The sequence below is a fragment of the Rhinoderma darwinii genome, chromosome 6, assembly GCF_050947455.1.
Source record: "Rhinoderma darwinii isolate aRhiDar2 chromosome 6, aRhiDar2.hap1, whole genome shotgun sequence".
NCBI classification, from domain to species: Eukaryota; Metazoa; Chordata; class Amphibia; order Anura; family Rhinodermatidae; genus Rhinoderma; species Rhinoderma darwinii.
In genome coordinates, this window is record NC_134692.1 from 142,890,683 (window position 1) to 142,907,256 (window position 16,574).

Below are 16,574 nucleotides of genomic sequence, written 5' to 3' on the forward strand. Positions count from 1 at the left end.
GCTTTACGTCAACAAATCTTTACTGGTGACAGTAAAAAAAAAAAGGAAAACGAAATTCAGCGCAAATAATGGACGTCATCTTGCCCATTTCAGATTCTTTTATTTTTTTATTTTCCCGGTTTCAACTGTATCCTCAGGACGCAGATACAGTTGCATCAAATGGTAGAGCAGGGAGATGTAATGTCCCTGCTCTACCATTCACCATGTATCACCTGACGCTCATGGACCGGAGGAGCAGAGGGATCTCCCCCACTCATCGTTGGAATGGGGTTAGGTGTGTATTTTATTAGGCACTATTGGTGCTGTGTGGGGGTAGCTGTGGCGACTTTATACTGTGTGGAGGGCAGCTATAGGAGGCATTATTCTGTGTGGAGGGCAGCTATAGGGGCATTATACTGTGTGGAGGGCAGCTATGGAGGTATTATGCTGTGTTGGGGCAGCTATGGGAGTCATTATACAGTGCGGAGGGCAGCTATAGGAGGCATTATACTAGGTGAGGGGAAGCTATAGGGGCATTATACTGTGTGTAGGGCAACTACAGGGGCATTATTACGGTGTCGGGACGGAATCTCTATTGGCATTATACTGTATGGAGGCCGATATGCTGTGTGGAAGGCAGCTGTAGGGGCATTATACTGTGTAGGGGAAGCTATGGGGGCCAATATAATGTGTGGAGGGCAGTTATAGGGGCATTATATCATATGGGGAGCACTATGGGGGCAATATACTGTGTGGGGGCAGTTTCAGGGGGGATTTTATATACAGTAGTATACAGAAGGCTCGGGATAAATATTCAATAGTGAAGGATGCAAATAGGGGGCCAAATAAGAAAATAGAAGTGTGGCCTAAATAATCGTTCATTAATCATAATCGAGGTTACATGTTCAATTAATCGTGATATTGATTTAGGTTGTAATATCTTCATAAAAGTTGTTAAAGGCTGTGTATCTCCTGGCACATAGGCTGAGCTGGTCTATAGACCCAATTTAGACCCGATGAATGCCAAAATAGTTTTTTTTACTACAATAGGAAAGTGCAGCCTGCTTTATTCCATACAGTTGGCCACCACAAAAATTGCACACAGCATGGTTAAGATTTTTTCAAAATGTGGGCCTAAGGATGACGTGTATGGTTGATATACATCGGGGCTTTAGGTTGGAGCAGACTGACTCTATAGTAGAGATGGACTGTATAATTTTTCCCTGTGTTTGGGGAAAAGGATTGCTAGAAGGTTGGAGGAGTGTTTAGACTAGGGATAGGGGAAGGGAACTATACATGTAGAGGACATGATAGTGTAGATAGAGAACTTGGACTTAAGAAACTGGGGGTTAGAATAGTTAATAAGGATAAGTTTAAATTCAAAAAAATACCATAACACCTTTAAAGTTCTATGCTAACAAAAACTAGAAGCCAAACATCAAATTGCTGAACTTGAGATAACAATGTCTGTGAAAAAATATGACAGTGGCAAAAAATGTATACAAGGCTGGATGATAGTTATGACTGGGTGGTTAACTTACAGGGTTAAAGTCTGTTAAAAAAGGATCATAAAAAATGGAATGGGGGAGGGGTTTGTCTTTAGGTAACGTCCTGTATAAAGCCCACGCTTCAGGAAGATATATATGAGGGAAATGGACATGCGGAGTCTCTATGGGTGGAAATACATGAAGGGAAAAACCATATTAAAATACTGATAGGGGTTTATTATAAGTCACTAAATATAAGAGAAATCACAAATAATCTACAACTAAGGCAAATAGATGAGGCATCAAATCACAATGAGGTTGTAATTATGGGTGAACTCAACTACCCAGATATAAATAAGGAGATAGAAACTTTGTCAATAACTAAAGATAATTACATTTCCCAACTGGTGCAGGACTCAGAAATGGAGAAAAGGGGCGCTGCTAGACTTAAAATCAACGAATGGACCTGACAGAATAACAAAGGTGCAGTTTGGGGGGGGGGGGGGGGCGCTAGAAAATAGTAACCGTGACATAATATATTGCCACTTGTCTTTTCATACAATGTTTTGTAGAGGAGCCACAAAAATACTGAATTTCAGGAAGGCAAAGTTCGATCAGTTTAGAGATGCCCTTATCCTCATTGATTGGGATATTGTCCCCAGTAATAAGAGTACAGATATTAAATGGGATATTTTTAAAAGCATCTTAAATTTTTATTTTGCGAGTTGCATACCTCATGGGAATAAAAGGTTTAGGAACAGGAGAAAACAAATGTGGATAATTAGAAATATAAAGGTGGCAAAAAAACAAAAACAAAAAGAGGGCATTTAAAATACTGAAACAGGAAGGCACTGAAGAAGCACTAAAAGGCTATGAAAAAAAACGTAGCAGGTAAAAAAAAGCATCAAATATGGAGACAGAGAGACTGATTGCCAAAGAAAGTAAGGGTACAGTCCCACGCTAATACCAAAATTGTGCAGCCATTGGCTGCGGAAATGAGAGTGGCTTCAGTCCCATGTAGATGCTGCTACGTGATACTGTACCCTAAAACTAACCTTAAAAGGGTTTTCTACTTTCTGGCAACTGATGACCTATCCACTGCATAGGTCATCATTATATGATCGGTGCGTGTTCGACACCTGGACCCCACACCGATCTGCCACTCATGTCACAGGTCCACCATGGCAAGACTGACCACCACAGCAAGACACAAGGTAGTTATACTGCATCAGCAAGGTCTATCTCAAGCAAAGATTTCAAAAGCAGACCAGAGTTTTAAGATGTGCTGTTCAAGCACTTTTGAAGAAGCACAAAGAAATGGGCAAAGTTGATGAATGTAGACGTAGTGGTTGGCCAAGGAAAACTTTGAAGCTACATCATGCTTACTTCCCTTCGAAATCGGAAGATGTCAAGCAGTGCCATCAGCTCAGAACTGGAAGAAAACAGCGGGACCCAGGTACATCCATCTATTGTTCGGAGAAGTCTGGCCAGAAGTGGACTTCATAGAAAAATTACGGCCATAAGCCAAAACTTTGACGCGGAAACAAGGCTAAGCGACTCTACTATGTACGAAAACATAGGAATTGGCATGCAGAAAAACGGCAGCAGGTACTCTGGACTGATGAGTCACAATTTGGTGTAACAGAATGAAGTTTGTTCGCCGAAAGGCTGGAGAGCGGTACAATAATGAGTGTATGCAGGCAACAGTGAAGCATGGTGGAGGGTCCTGGAGAGCGGTACAATAATGAGTGTCTGCAGGCAACAGTGAAGCATGGTGGAGGTTTCTTGCAAGTTTTAGGCTGCATTTCAGCAAATGGAGTTGGGGATTTAGTCAGGATTAATGGTGTCCTCAATGCTTAGAAATACATGCAGATAATTATCCATTATGCAATACCTTCAGGGGGGCGTCTGATGGATCTAAATTTATTATGCAGCAGGACAACGACTCCAAACATACAGCCAATGACATTAAGAACTATCTTTAGCGTAAAGAAGAACAAGGAGCCCTGGAAGTGATGATATGGCCCCCACAGAGCCCTGATCTCAATATCATCTAGTCTGTCTGGGATTACATAAAAAGACAGAAGGATATGAGGAAGCGACAGCCATAGAAGATCTGCGCTTAGTTCTCCAAGATGTTTTGAACAACCTCCCTGCCGAGTTCCTTAAAAAAACGTGTGCAAGTGTATCTAGAATAACTGATTCTGTTTTGAGGCAAAGGGTGGTCACAACAAATATTGATTTGATCTCTAGATTTCTCTTCTGTACATTCACTTTGCATTTTAATTGATTAAAAAAAATATTAACACTTCTATTTTTGAAATAATTCCTAATTTGCAGCATTTTTTCACAACTGCCTAAAACTTTTGCACAGTACTGTACATACGCCCATACACAGCGCCGCTGCAGGCATATTTCACACTGGTTTAAATAATGACAATAAATCTCTGCACACAGGGGTAGTACCAGTGTAAAATGCCATTCTTCCTGCTCATATGGGTACACTTCCAAGTCTGAATCCTCCCAGGCACGTGACTGATCACACAATCACGACATAATAAAAGGTCCTTCAGCTGACTAGGACCTATCATCTCCTTTCCTGTTGCCTGTCAGTGTTCCATGGTATATTGACATCAGGACCTGCAGCATAGGGAGGTCTGTGTTTCTCTACCAGCTTTGATGATCTGAAAACATTGCGTCGTTCAGTTCCTCCTACTGCCCTGCACTCATTATATAGATCAGTGCTGGGTATGGAGAGAGAGAACCTGACTTCGGACTATAAGACGCAGGGGCTTTTCAGCAAGATTTTTTTTCTTGCTAAAAAGTGCATCTTATAGTCTGAAAAATACTGTAAATAGGTAAAAAAAAAGTTAAGAAAGTGTCAGCCCTTTAAAAAGTAATGAGGGCAAATTTGTGTAGAGTGATGAGGAGAAAGCGAATTTATTAAACGTATTTTTTTCTCCACTGTGTTCACAAAGGAAAATGAAATGTCATATGAAGTGCCGAGGATAAAATAAACTCTCCATTAAAGGGTTGTCCAGCGCCTAAAAATTATTTTTAAAACCGCTCTCAATGCTGTTCAAACATAAAAAAAAAGGCAGAAACAGCTCACCAAATCCCTGCTGTGTACGTTCCACCACTGCCTAGAACCCCCCTCGTCTTTTGTTCTTGCTGCAGCGATGACTTGCCAACACAGGGACATGTGGCCACTGCAGCCAATGAAGTAAGTATGGCGTTTTTATGGCATTGTAAGCTGTTTTAATAAAACATTTTAGGTACTGGAATACCCCTTTAATTGTCACTTGTCTAACCCAGGGAGAAGTGCCTAGCCGCCTCAAAAAGATCTAAATAGACAAATGACCTGGTCTAAATGGCATACACCCCAGTGTCCTAAGGGAATTAGGTACAGTGAGAGAATAAAGTCATTAACATAAACCAGGACAGTATTCTGTTACAAATGGATCTGGATAAGTTGGAGATTGGACTGAGAAGTACCCAGAGGGGTGAGCTAATAACTATATATAATATATAAAAGGTCAGGACAGAGATCTCTCTCATGATCGATTTAGACCCAGGACTGTTCTTACCATAAGATGAGGAATATTGGCTTTTGCTTCATATGTAATTTTGCCGGATCAAGTGAAGTTTATGTCCCCCTCCCTGATTGAACAAGTGAAGATTATGTTCCCCTGCTTCCTCGGTGACATTAGGGGAGATTTATCAGGCTGTCTTATAGTAAGAATGTTGAATCCTTTGTTGCCCATAGCAACCCCACAGCTTTCATATATTAATGAGCTTAGGTAAAATGAAAGCTGAGCTCCGATTGGTTGCTATGGGCAACAAAGGACATTCTTACTAGAAAATAGCTTGATAAATCTCACTCATTAATTGCAATTTTTTTTCATAGTAAAACCTAAAAATGTCAACTATGGTGCGTTCAGATATTCCAGTGAGTTGTGCAGCTTGTTTTTCAGAGGTTTCCAAACACAGGAGGTAAGTCATGTGTAGCCACTTTTTCAGAGATGTGCGACTTTTCAAAGAAAGAGCCTTTTCTGATGGATCCCCATGAGGACGCACAGTTCTTGTCAATACACTTCCAAGAATATCCATCAGACCATTGGCGCTGAGCGATCCAACGCAGAGGTTCATGGTAGTTTTTGAAGGCCAGATTATTTGGAAGTAAATAGTGCTGTTTCATGAATTCGATGACATCGGTTTTTATTTGTACCAGTTGTAATAGGCTGGAATGTCTTCTTAAAGAAATGTCGATCCATTTTAATTTAAAGGGCTTTTCCCATGAAGGACATTTATGACAAATCCACAGGATATGTCATAAATGTTAGATAGATGCGGGTCCCACCTCTGGGACCCGCAACTATATCCAGAACGGAGCCCCCTAAACCCTGTTCAGCCGCTCTGTGTTGCGTCTGAATAAGGTGAATTCCGACCATAAAAAAAGTTATATGGTTGGGAGTTACGAAATCAGCGTATAATTGTAAATTTAATGAAAACTTTATTATTGAATACAAATAAATAAAAATACATGAACATGTAAACATACCCACGGTCAAGGGTTAACCCCAAGGTCTATAATTAGATATAGTACATATGGAAAGTGCAAATTCTACAATCAATGTAAGCCACATAAGTATACTAGGACTGAAGTTTAAGAAGAACCCCCATGAATTTTTTTTATTTCTTTGCCCATTTTTAATGGGCATCTTGTACATGTAAATTATATTTGTTTGCTCACTGAGAGTCTATTATACAAAATATTTCCTCTATGTAAGTCTATGAGATGTGCATTCAGAGTCTCAAAGACTTAGAGAAACTGGCTTCCGGTCCACACATAAGACGATGTGTGAATCGGCGAGTCGGTTTACAGATCATGGAGGTGCCGAACGAACGAACGAACGAACGAACGAACGAACGAACGAACGAACGAACGAAGCCTGTGTTCTGTATAATAGACTCTCGGTGAGCAAATAAATATCATTTACATGTACAAGATGGCCATTAAAAACGGGCAAAGAAATAAAAAATTTCATGGGTGTATAAAGTGCAAAGTGCATACAATAAGCCAATCAAATACACAGATACAGGAGAAGTGGAACATACTGACAGGAGTGTCTTACCGCTTGGTCTGTATATTCCACTTCTCCTGAATCTAGGTATTTGATTGGCTTCTTGTATGCACTTTGCATTTTATGCTTAAATTCATTCCTATTATACTTATTACTTATGTGGCTTACATGGATTTTAGTATTTGCACTTTCCATTTTCTATATGTACTATATCTGATTTATTATAGGGATTAATCCTTCATCCTGGGTATGTTTACATTTTCATGTATGTTTATCTATAATAATAAAGTTTTCATTGAATTTATAATGTTTTTGTGAGTGATACTGTCATTTAGTCGGAGGTATTTCTTTATCCAATATCAATGAATAACATTGATCCTTTCACACAGAGGTGGCGGCAGCTTTATACCTCTACAGATTATAGAAACACTCACCAATGACTTGTAGCGTTCCTGTGCTTTTCTCTATGGGATTCTCCAGGGAGGGGTGCTCCACCAGACATATATATTCTGCCCCCTGATGTGTCTGTAGTTTGGGGGTGATAGTCAGACGGGCTGTACAGCTGTAGGTGTTATCGACCGCTCTCCTGGATGTTATTCTCTGGTTACCAGCAGCGTCATTCTCTTCAGTTAACTTATATCCCGCCCGTCTCATCCATTTCACAGCGACTGCATCCGGGAAATACCCCGAGATATTACACTGCAGGGTTCCCGGGGTGCCGTGAAGTTGACGGGGAATCTGAATCTCTTCTATAACTGGAATCCATCTGTAATCTATAGAACAGAACACGACAAAGAGATGTTTTTGAATACATTTTAGTTACCCACATAAATTTCACATTTTACAAGCTCATATTTATAATGTATATATATAATGTAATATAATGTTTTCTGTATTCCGGTCTAATTCCTACTATAAATAGAACATGTAACCATGGTTTTGATAGATACATATTTATACATGCATGCGAAAGTGATCAAATGTACAGATGTAGTAATCTTTTATTGCATTAAATACAGTGTCAAGAAACTTTAACTTGACTGCAGCAAGTTATTAAAATCAAGATAATATTGCTGCATCTGTACGTCCTTCTGTAGAATATGACAGTATTAGAGGTCAGCCAGGGGGTAACATCTCTCTTCTCACCTGAATCTCTGATAGACAGTTCCCTGGATTCTGGGTTGTCCATAGATTCATGTTCCCAGGTCACTCGTACTCTGAATCCTGGATCCTTGTGACGATCCTCAGTAATTCTGACCTCACTGGAGACATTGTAGGATCTGTCAGGATTATGTGACGGTGATTCAGTGGATGATAGGACTTCTTCTCCTCCCACTCCACACTTCCATACAATCTTGATGCTTTTAGGATAAAATTTCTCCAGATTGATCACATACTTCATCTCTCCAGAGACAAACAGACTTCTTATTACTGGATGTGACATCTTGGGCTTTCCTGAAATGTGAAGCAAAGCCAAATGTTGTACGAGTTATAGTAATAAACAGACTATAGAATCTACCACAGAAGCGGATCAGATGAAGGATTCCACTTTTATCAGACATTTGCATAGCACAGGAATGGTTTTCAGTCATACTTAATCTGTTATATGTACTTCAGGCTCCTTCCTATAAACTGCATCCACCCCTCTTGTATTTGTAGGACGGTGACAATATTATAACTTTTTTTTAATTCCTTTTCCAAGAAAAACTCATAATACATAATCAATATTTAAGCAGCCGAACATAAAAAAATGAGGTACACATTGTCCCATAATAATGAAAAATTCAATGACTTTGTTAATCCCCCGAGGCGGATTATGCATCAATTAACCTGTTAGAATTCAGCTATGTGGCAATCTACCAAAATGCCCGACATCTAAAATCGACAATAAGAGTTTAACACATTGAAGCTCCTATACACCATACCCCCCCACACTTTTTCTCTTCCCAATAATACAAATGACGCAATTGCGACGCCATAAAGTATAATTTTAGGTTGGGATTTCCATAACCACCCTGAACCTTCCTCAGCTGTAAGTGTTTTAAACTAATCTTAGATGGTTTTCATTTCCATATCAATGTTCCTAGTAATATTATCTGTGATTTTCAATATATTGCCATTTATCCAAACTGAAGAGTTAGACAATACATGAAGCAACTGTGGGAGCAAGATCAGATTTACCAGTGCGATCTTATCAGCCATTCCCAACTGCATTTTATTCCATATCTTGATTTTTTCCCCCCTAAATTTAACAAAAAGGGGCAAAATATTAAGGGAAAGATAATCTTCCACGTTGTCACTCCTGCCTCTAAACTGATGTCGATATGTAGCTTACGTAGTGGCAATGTCATAGATTTTTTTTGTATTTGTCTCTTATCCTGAGAAAGATCCGTACCCGCACACAACGAAACATAAGGAATAGTTTAAGAATAATTTTTTAAATGAAATATTTTCAGCATTTAGTGATATTTTTCAGTTACATTTACATAACTAAACCCTGGAATCCTCCCGTATGAATATTTCCAATGGCTCAATAAATACAGAGAAAAGTAAAGGTGATAATGGGCACCCCTGATGAGTTCCCCTCTTCAACTCAAAAAAAGAGGGGAAAGCATATCATTAGCTTTAACCCTCACCACATGGTTTTGATACAATATTTTAACCCAATTAATAAACCTTCAGGGAAATCCAAAATATTGCATAACTTTCCACAGGACGGCCATTCCACACTGTTGAAAGCTTTAGAAGCGTCCAATGACAAAATTGAATAACCCCGGCCAGCATTCCCAAGTAGCTGGATATTTTTAAAAAAAAAGATGTCTTAAATCTTAAGATATTGATTTATTGGGCATAAACCCAGACTGATCATTATGAATAATTGTTGTAATAGCTTTTGACAGTTGCATAGCTAGCAGGGAGGGGCAAGGGGGCGATGGCCCCAGGCCCACTGAGATGGTGGGGCCTGCCAAGATGGTGGAGCTTGCCCCTCCGCTGCCCCCACCATGACAGACGCGGCCGCGCTATAGTATTATTCAATCTAGCAGACGTGCACGAAACCCCATGGATGGAAAACAAACCGAAACCATAGCTTTCCGTTTGCATTACCATTGATTTCAACTACGTTATTGATTGCGCCAAAAGAACTGAAACCTTACGGAATGGAGACAAACGGTCTGGTTTCCGTTCGGTTTCTGTTCCCCTGACGGAAATGTCTGATGGAACCCATGATCGGAACCCCAACGCAGACGTGAACGAAGCCTTATATGTGATTGGTAATAGCTCGATCCTGCGTCTTACATACGTTGGGGCACACTCAAATATGTTTCATCCCCCCTGTGCTAAAACCCTAACTACTCCTCTAGCTTTCGACAAATGAGAGGCGAAGAATTTGGCCACCAACTTTGCGTCCGCATTAATTAGAGATATTGGTCTATATGACTCGGACCCTTCCCAGACATGGACCAAGGTTATTGAAGCCTCTCTCCAATACAAAGTCGGTGACTCGTTTCTAGACTGGAGCATCGTTTCAAAGAAAATATAACCAAGGAATGTTGTTTCTAAATTTCAAAGGAAATACCATCCAGTCCTGGCGACTTATTAACAGGAGCTGATGATAAAGCCTCGGAGTTCTGCTAACTCTATTTCAGCATCTAGCATTTTTTGACTGGTGTTTCAGAGGAGCAAAGAAATTTTAATTTTATCCAAATATAGATCTAACTATTCTATCTGAAACTGTGCTCTTGACTCATTTCATGACTACTATGTATATGTTTTTATTTCTTTTGGATCCTTTTTTAAGGCTCCACTAGGTGAGCATATTAAAGAAATAGAATTACTTTGAATTTGATAGCTTCATCTTGCACATTCTTCTGGAAGCTTATTTGTTGTTTGACTTTTTTTTTTTTTTTTTTTTTAAGTATGTATTTTTATTTTCCAACAATCAGAGACAAATGAACAAAAATTCAACAACGTCCCATGGCAATAACATCTCTGAACGCGAATATCAATACGTTGCAGAAAATATAACCTACAAGTCATATAAATTATTGCAATAGATCCTCGTTAAAACAGTATGAGAGATTTTACCCCAAAGACAAAGGAAAAAAAAAGTATCAATGTTCATAGGACATGTAACACACAAAAGAAACCATAAAGAAAGGGGAAGGGAAGGATAGAAGAGGAAGGGAAGGGGAAGAGGATGGACACGTGTATCCCCCAGCAGTACCACAATTCCACACTGATGCTTAAGGAATCATAACATGATTGGTGTCACACCAGACAGCTCATGCTCCAGGTACCAAGTTGAGGAGCCAAAGCATGCAATCAGCTTTTGTTTAATGTGAAGTGGTAAGAGAGGTATAAAATTCTCCCACAGCTTAAAAAAACCCTCAGTTTTGTGCTCTTTCCGAAGGGAGGTTTCCACCCAATCCACTCGGAAAAGGTAAGATAGTTTTCCCTGTAAAATACAATGTGTGGTGGGTGTATTAGTTATCCAAACCTGGAGAATCGCCTTCTTAGCAGCCGCAGAGACATAGTACAGCAGTTTTTTGTGATGGTTCGGGATAAAGAGCATGGAAGGTGGTAGGATCCCAAAGAGACCCCACTTTTGGGTGGAGGGGCATTGTATGGACAGGGTGTTTGACACAAAAGATTGAATCTTTCGCCAAAAATCAACAATAGTTGGACATAACCAGAGGCAATGTAATCAGTCTGCATGCGGTGCTCCACACTTTAAACACGAATGGTCAGAGGAGTTACCCATGAGAAAGCCCCTATAAGGGGACACGTAAGCCCTATGAGCTATTTAAAAGACATCTCCCAGTACATGGCTGATGGGAGGTATTTGGCAGCTGTGGTTATAGATGATAAGATATTGTCATGATTGACATGATCTAAGTGGTCAACCCAGTAAGATACACCCGATCGTGATTTAGCGTAGTCCAATGGCTGTCTTAAAGCATTATAATATGTAGTGATTAGTGTCTTTCGGTGTTGGTGAGATGGAGTTAAGTGACAGAAGAAGTCATCCCAGTCTTGATCTTGTAAGTGGCTAATGACCTTGTGAGCATAGCTACAGGCCTGCATGTAATAAAAGGGGTGTTGGCCCAAAAAATCAAATTGTATACATAGTTCAATAAAGGAATAGGGACGGCGAGTGAGCATGTTAATTATCTGGCTAATACATGTCAACCCCCTCCGAGCCCATCCCCGAAAGACCACATGGGGATTGGAGTTTTGGAAGTCAGAGTTATGGATCCAGGGAAGGAGTAGAGAAAATCTAGGGTTTAATCCTAAATGCTGTCTGACCTTGGTCCATGTCTTCCAGGCGGACATGATTAGGGGATTAGCCCGTTGATCAGGCATTAGAGCCGAGTGTGTAGAAGGCATGTTAAGGAAATGGGTCTGGAAAATTGTAGATCTAATGTCGAATCAGTAAAGCAGGAGCTGCCGGTTATCCAATCCCCAATCACTCGCAGTTGAGCTGCCATGTTGTATAAATGAATCTGGGGAAAATTAATCCCACAATGTTCACGGCGTTGTTGCAGTATGCATAGACTCACTCTTGGTCTCCTCTGGTTCCAAAAGAAGCCTCGGAAGAGAGCATTCAGCCGTCTAATGTCCACTGGTCTCAAGTATATAGGCAATGATTGTAGTAAGTATAACAATTTAGGGAAGACAACCATTTTTAATAGATTGCCCCTACCCAAAAACGATAGAGTAAAGTGCCTCCAAGCCACAAGCTGGAATTCCAAACATGCTACATAGGAATTAAGGTTTCGTTGATATAAACGTGATGGTTGTCTCGTGATGCGTACCCCCAAATAGGGAATGTAGTCAGAGTTCCATTTAAATGCATGCTTCGAAGACCAGAGTGGCCTGGAGGGACCCTTGAGAATTAGGGCTTCTGATTTTTGTATATTAATCTTAAAACCTGACAAGGCGCCATAAATTGAGATATCCTGGAGGATTGGTTGTAGCGTAGAGGCAGGGTTGGCTTTGAACAGCAAAATATCATCTGCAAATGCCGATAGTTTAATTTGAGAATCACCAATTTGTATGCCTTGAAAGCATGCTAGGGACTGAAGATGACGGAGATCTAGGGACAAATTAAAAAGTAACGGTGAGAGAGGGCACCCGACGCGTTCCCCTGAAAATGGGAATAGGAGGCGAGTTAAGCCCATTAATGGTAAGGGAGGTGACAGAGCAGGCCTGTTAGCGTGAGAGGAATGTTAGAAAGTCCCGAGACTGCAACACCGCTGTGAGAAATGGCCATGAAACTGAGTCAAACGCCTTTTCCGCGTCAAGTCCCAACAACATGGTCACTGGGGAGGAGGGGTCTAGGGCAGACACCGTGGCTGCTACAGCCTGGCGAATACCTTTAGTGGAGTGTCTATTCCTCAAGAAACCTAACTGGTTTGGGGCAATGATCGGTCCAAGCATGGTTTGGAGATGGTCAGCCAAGATCTTTGTTGGGAGCTTATAGTCTTGGTTTAAAAGGGAAATCGGGCGATAAGAGGAAAGGAGAGTTATATCTATCAGGTTTGGGAAGCAATATGGTCCTGGACTCATGAAAGTCAGGCATGTCGATCTCCCCACTAAATATGGCTTTTAATGTCCTCGTCAATGTCGGTACAATATCAGGCAAAAGTTTGTAATATTCCGCCGATAGACCGTCAGGACCCGGCGCTTTATTATTGGGTAGGTTAGAAATTGCTAAAGTAACCTCCGCCTCCGTTATATCATTATTTAAAACTGTTCTATTCTCTTCAGTTAGTTTGGGCAGATGAAGCTTGGATAGAAATTATTTAGTTTCCTCCTGATCATATGTTGTCGTTCGATAAAAATCCGTAAAATGATTCACGAACTCCCGTCGGACAAGATCCGAGTCCAAAATCTCAGAGCGAGACACCAGATCCACTAGCTTCACAATGTTGTGATTAGAGCGCTTAGGCCTGTGAATCTGTGCCAGCAGAGAGCCGATACGGTTACCCCATCTAAAATATATATTACTGGTCATATCCACGCCCCATCTAGCCTGACCCTGTACGTAGGTCTCCAATAGAGACTTAGTTGCTAGATATGCTGTTTTAGCCTCAGGAGTACAAGAATCCACCAGTAATTTATGAGCCTTGATAAGGTCTGTATTCAAGGAGTGAAATTTCTTACGATATTCCCGTCTTTTAAAATTAACATAAGAAATAATGTGGCCTCTCATAACTGCCTTAGATGCGGACCAAAAAAGAGCCGTATCATCTAGGTGGGCAATATTGTCATCTACGTAATGAGACCAGTGGACGGTCAGGTATTTGCGTAAATCCTTAGAGGTCAACAGATATGAAGGGAATCGCCAATTACGACTAGGATTTTGGAGTGCCCGTGGTAAATTCCATGCATACTGGAGCGTGATCTGATATACATATGGGCGTTAGGTCTACTGAAGTGAGTAATGGAAAAAGGGAATCCGGCACAAGAAAATAATCAATGCGGGAGTGAGTGTTGTGAACATGCGAAAAATACGTGTATTCTCGAGAGGAGGAGTGGGTTACACGCCAGGGGTCACACAAGGATAGGTGTTCCATGAGTGTAAGGAGTACTGAGGCCCCCGCGTGGTCCTGTGTGGTCGGCTTGGACCGGTCAATGTCTGAATTCAAGGTGGGATTAAAGTCGCCTCCCAAAATCAAAGTGTATGTTTGTCTCTGTAGTAGGAAAGTGAAAAGAGAGGAGTAAAAGTTGTTTGACTTTTTTAATAAAATATTGTTATACTCTAATCTAGCTTTGTTAAATCTACAAAGTGTGTTGGGTCCACCCTGAGCAATATACTCCACCTCACTAGTGGTTTTTATCTTTTTTAAAGCCCTTTCCTCTCTTCCTAAGGAGACATTAACCGCTTGTAAGTTTTGATAATGTATCCCTCTAACATAGGCCTTAAATGAGTCCCATACTATATGATAGGGTGCAGAACCCTGATTATCTTTAAAAAAAATGCTCAAGCTCCCTGTTCATTTTCTCTGTATTTGGTAGAGGCAACCAAGAGGGATTTACGTTATATATCCTCCCTATATGAGGTTGTTAGAGATAAGCTCCACTGTTATTGGGGTATGGTCTGAAACTCCATGCGTCTCATATCTTATTTTCCTAACCAGTGGGATCATGGTGTGGTTGACCAAAACTAAGTCTATTCTATTCGTAATAAAGGAAGTAGAAAAACATGAATATACCAGTGATTGCGGATTCTGTGTACACTATATATATATATATATATATATATATATATATATATATATATATATACATACATACAGTATATATACGGTATGTATATATATCAACCCAACCTAACTTCTGAACTAACCTGGTGAATAGAGTGCTTGGCAAATTACATCCATTAGACCTGTTAGACCATCTATTGAATTTATTATCCAAAAAACTATTGAAATTACCCAATAGTAACAAAGGGCATTCTGGAAATTGATATGTAATACTTACTAATACCCACAAAATACTTGATGACAATGTTCTAACTTTCTAGTCATTCCTGCTTTTGTTGTTTTATTTTAATGAGTATCATCACCAGTCCCTGCCCTGTTATAGTAAGATAATAACAAATACTACAATAACATTATGCGTTATGTCATATAAAAGAAATATCTCACCATAAATAGTCTTACAGTGAAACGTCTTCTCATCATTATGTTGGCTGGAGACACCTCTACAGAGGAAGGTCACGTCTTTATGTCTTTCCATGTGGGGTATGAAGCTCAGTGATGATAAATACTGATGTCCCTCACGTTGTGATTTGATCACATAGGATTTATCCAGTAAACTCTCTCCTTCTTCTGAATGTCCTCTCATCTGAGACGTCTGGATCTCCTGGACCTGTCCAGCGCTCCTTATCAGCCAAGTCACACACAGGTTCTCGGGGCAGGTGTCCACTGTGTAGTACAGGGTGGCTTCCTCTCCATCAATCAGCTTAGGAGGACCCTCAATGTCTCTTACTATGAATGGTACTTTACCTGTCAGTACAGTACATTTACAGTGAAATAACATAAAGCCGCAGTCTGGATTTCCATCTTTTACATTGTCACATGGACTCACCAGAAAGTAATTGTAATCTCAGTATTTTACCTCTACTCCTCCGTTTTAGTTTCCACCACAGAGCACCAGCGATGAGAATTATCAGTATGAGCACAATGACGGTACAGGCAGCAATGATCACAGCCGAGCTCCTGTCTGTGCAAATAAGAGGATACAGAACTATAGAGAGAAGAGACTTCCACATAGTCACTATTAAAGGGGTTGTCCCATCATTTATTGTATGGCATATCACTAGGATAAGCCATCACATTATGATCGGCAGGACTTCGGCGTCTGTTTTTATTTTTTTTTTAATGTAAACCTTGTGCCTAAGTTATTTTGGGCCTCAATGGCCAAAGCGTTTTTATCGATTTTACGCACGTGTTGGTTAAAGAGCCATAACTAGATTAACATAAAGGCTTGTTTTTTTGGTGGAAAATTTGGCTTTATTTTTTACACACAGTAATTGCTTTTACATACATATTGGACTTTCATCTTTATTTTACCAATCGTCCAAAAAGTTTTTAATCATATTCTCTTGTGAGTAGGGAAGGGAAACTAAGAAGGTAGAAAGGGTATGAGAAAAGTTTGGGTATCAACCCTTGGTCAGTTTATGGAAACGAGAATGCGTGGACGTCAGCAATCTTGAACCTTTTATTAATGCATACGTCTTACACTTCTACTTCAGAATGGCTTATTGGAAGTTGAATTGCCGCTCGGTGTAAGAAGTTTAGATTTTTAAAAGAAGCTAGTTTTGCAGTAATGCTGATGTCCACGTAATCTTTTTTGACGCATTCATTGGATGGGTGAGAGCTGACCCATTGGAACGGACTGTTGCATTTAAACAAATTACAAGATTGTGCTTCTCCTACGCTGTCTTTTCATAGTGAGAAAATATATGAGGGGACAAAGGCAATGAGATCGAGCAACTCAAAGGCTATGAAAACGT

General features: G+C 40.2%; 1 protein-coding gene across 7 annotated transcripts in view; it reads right to left on the minus strand.

The window, feature by feature from the left end:
- Nucleotides 1-16,574, minus strand: part of LOC142656004 (uncharacterized) — a 130,319-nt gene that overhangs the window by 48,352 nt on the left and 65,393 nt on the right. For 3 of the 7 annotated variants that reach the window (XM_075830807.1, XM_075830805.1, XM_075830806.1), the window contains 2 exons: nucleotides 7,697-8,005; nucleotides 6,985-7,323 (listed from right to left, as the gene is read on the minus strand). In XM_075830807.1, the coding sequence (XP_075686922.1) occupies nucleotides 6,985-7,323; nucleotides 7,697-8,005 (648 nt within the window). Of the gene's footprint in view, nucleotides 1-6,984; nucleotides 7,324-7,696; nucleotides 8,006-15,204; nucleotides 15,565-15,646; nucleotides 15,782-16,574 lie in introns of all 7 variants that reach the window. The other 4 variants (XM_075830812.1, XM_075830808.1, XM_075830809.1 and 1 more) reach the window with 3 other exon arrangements.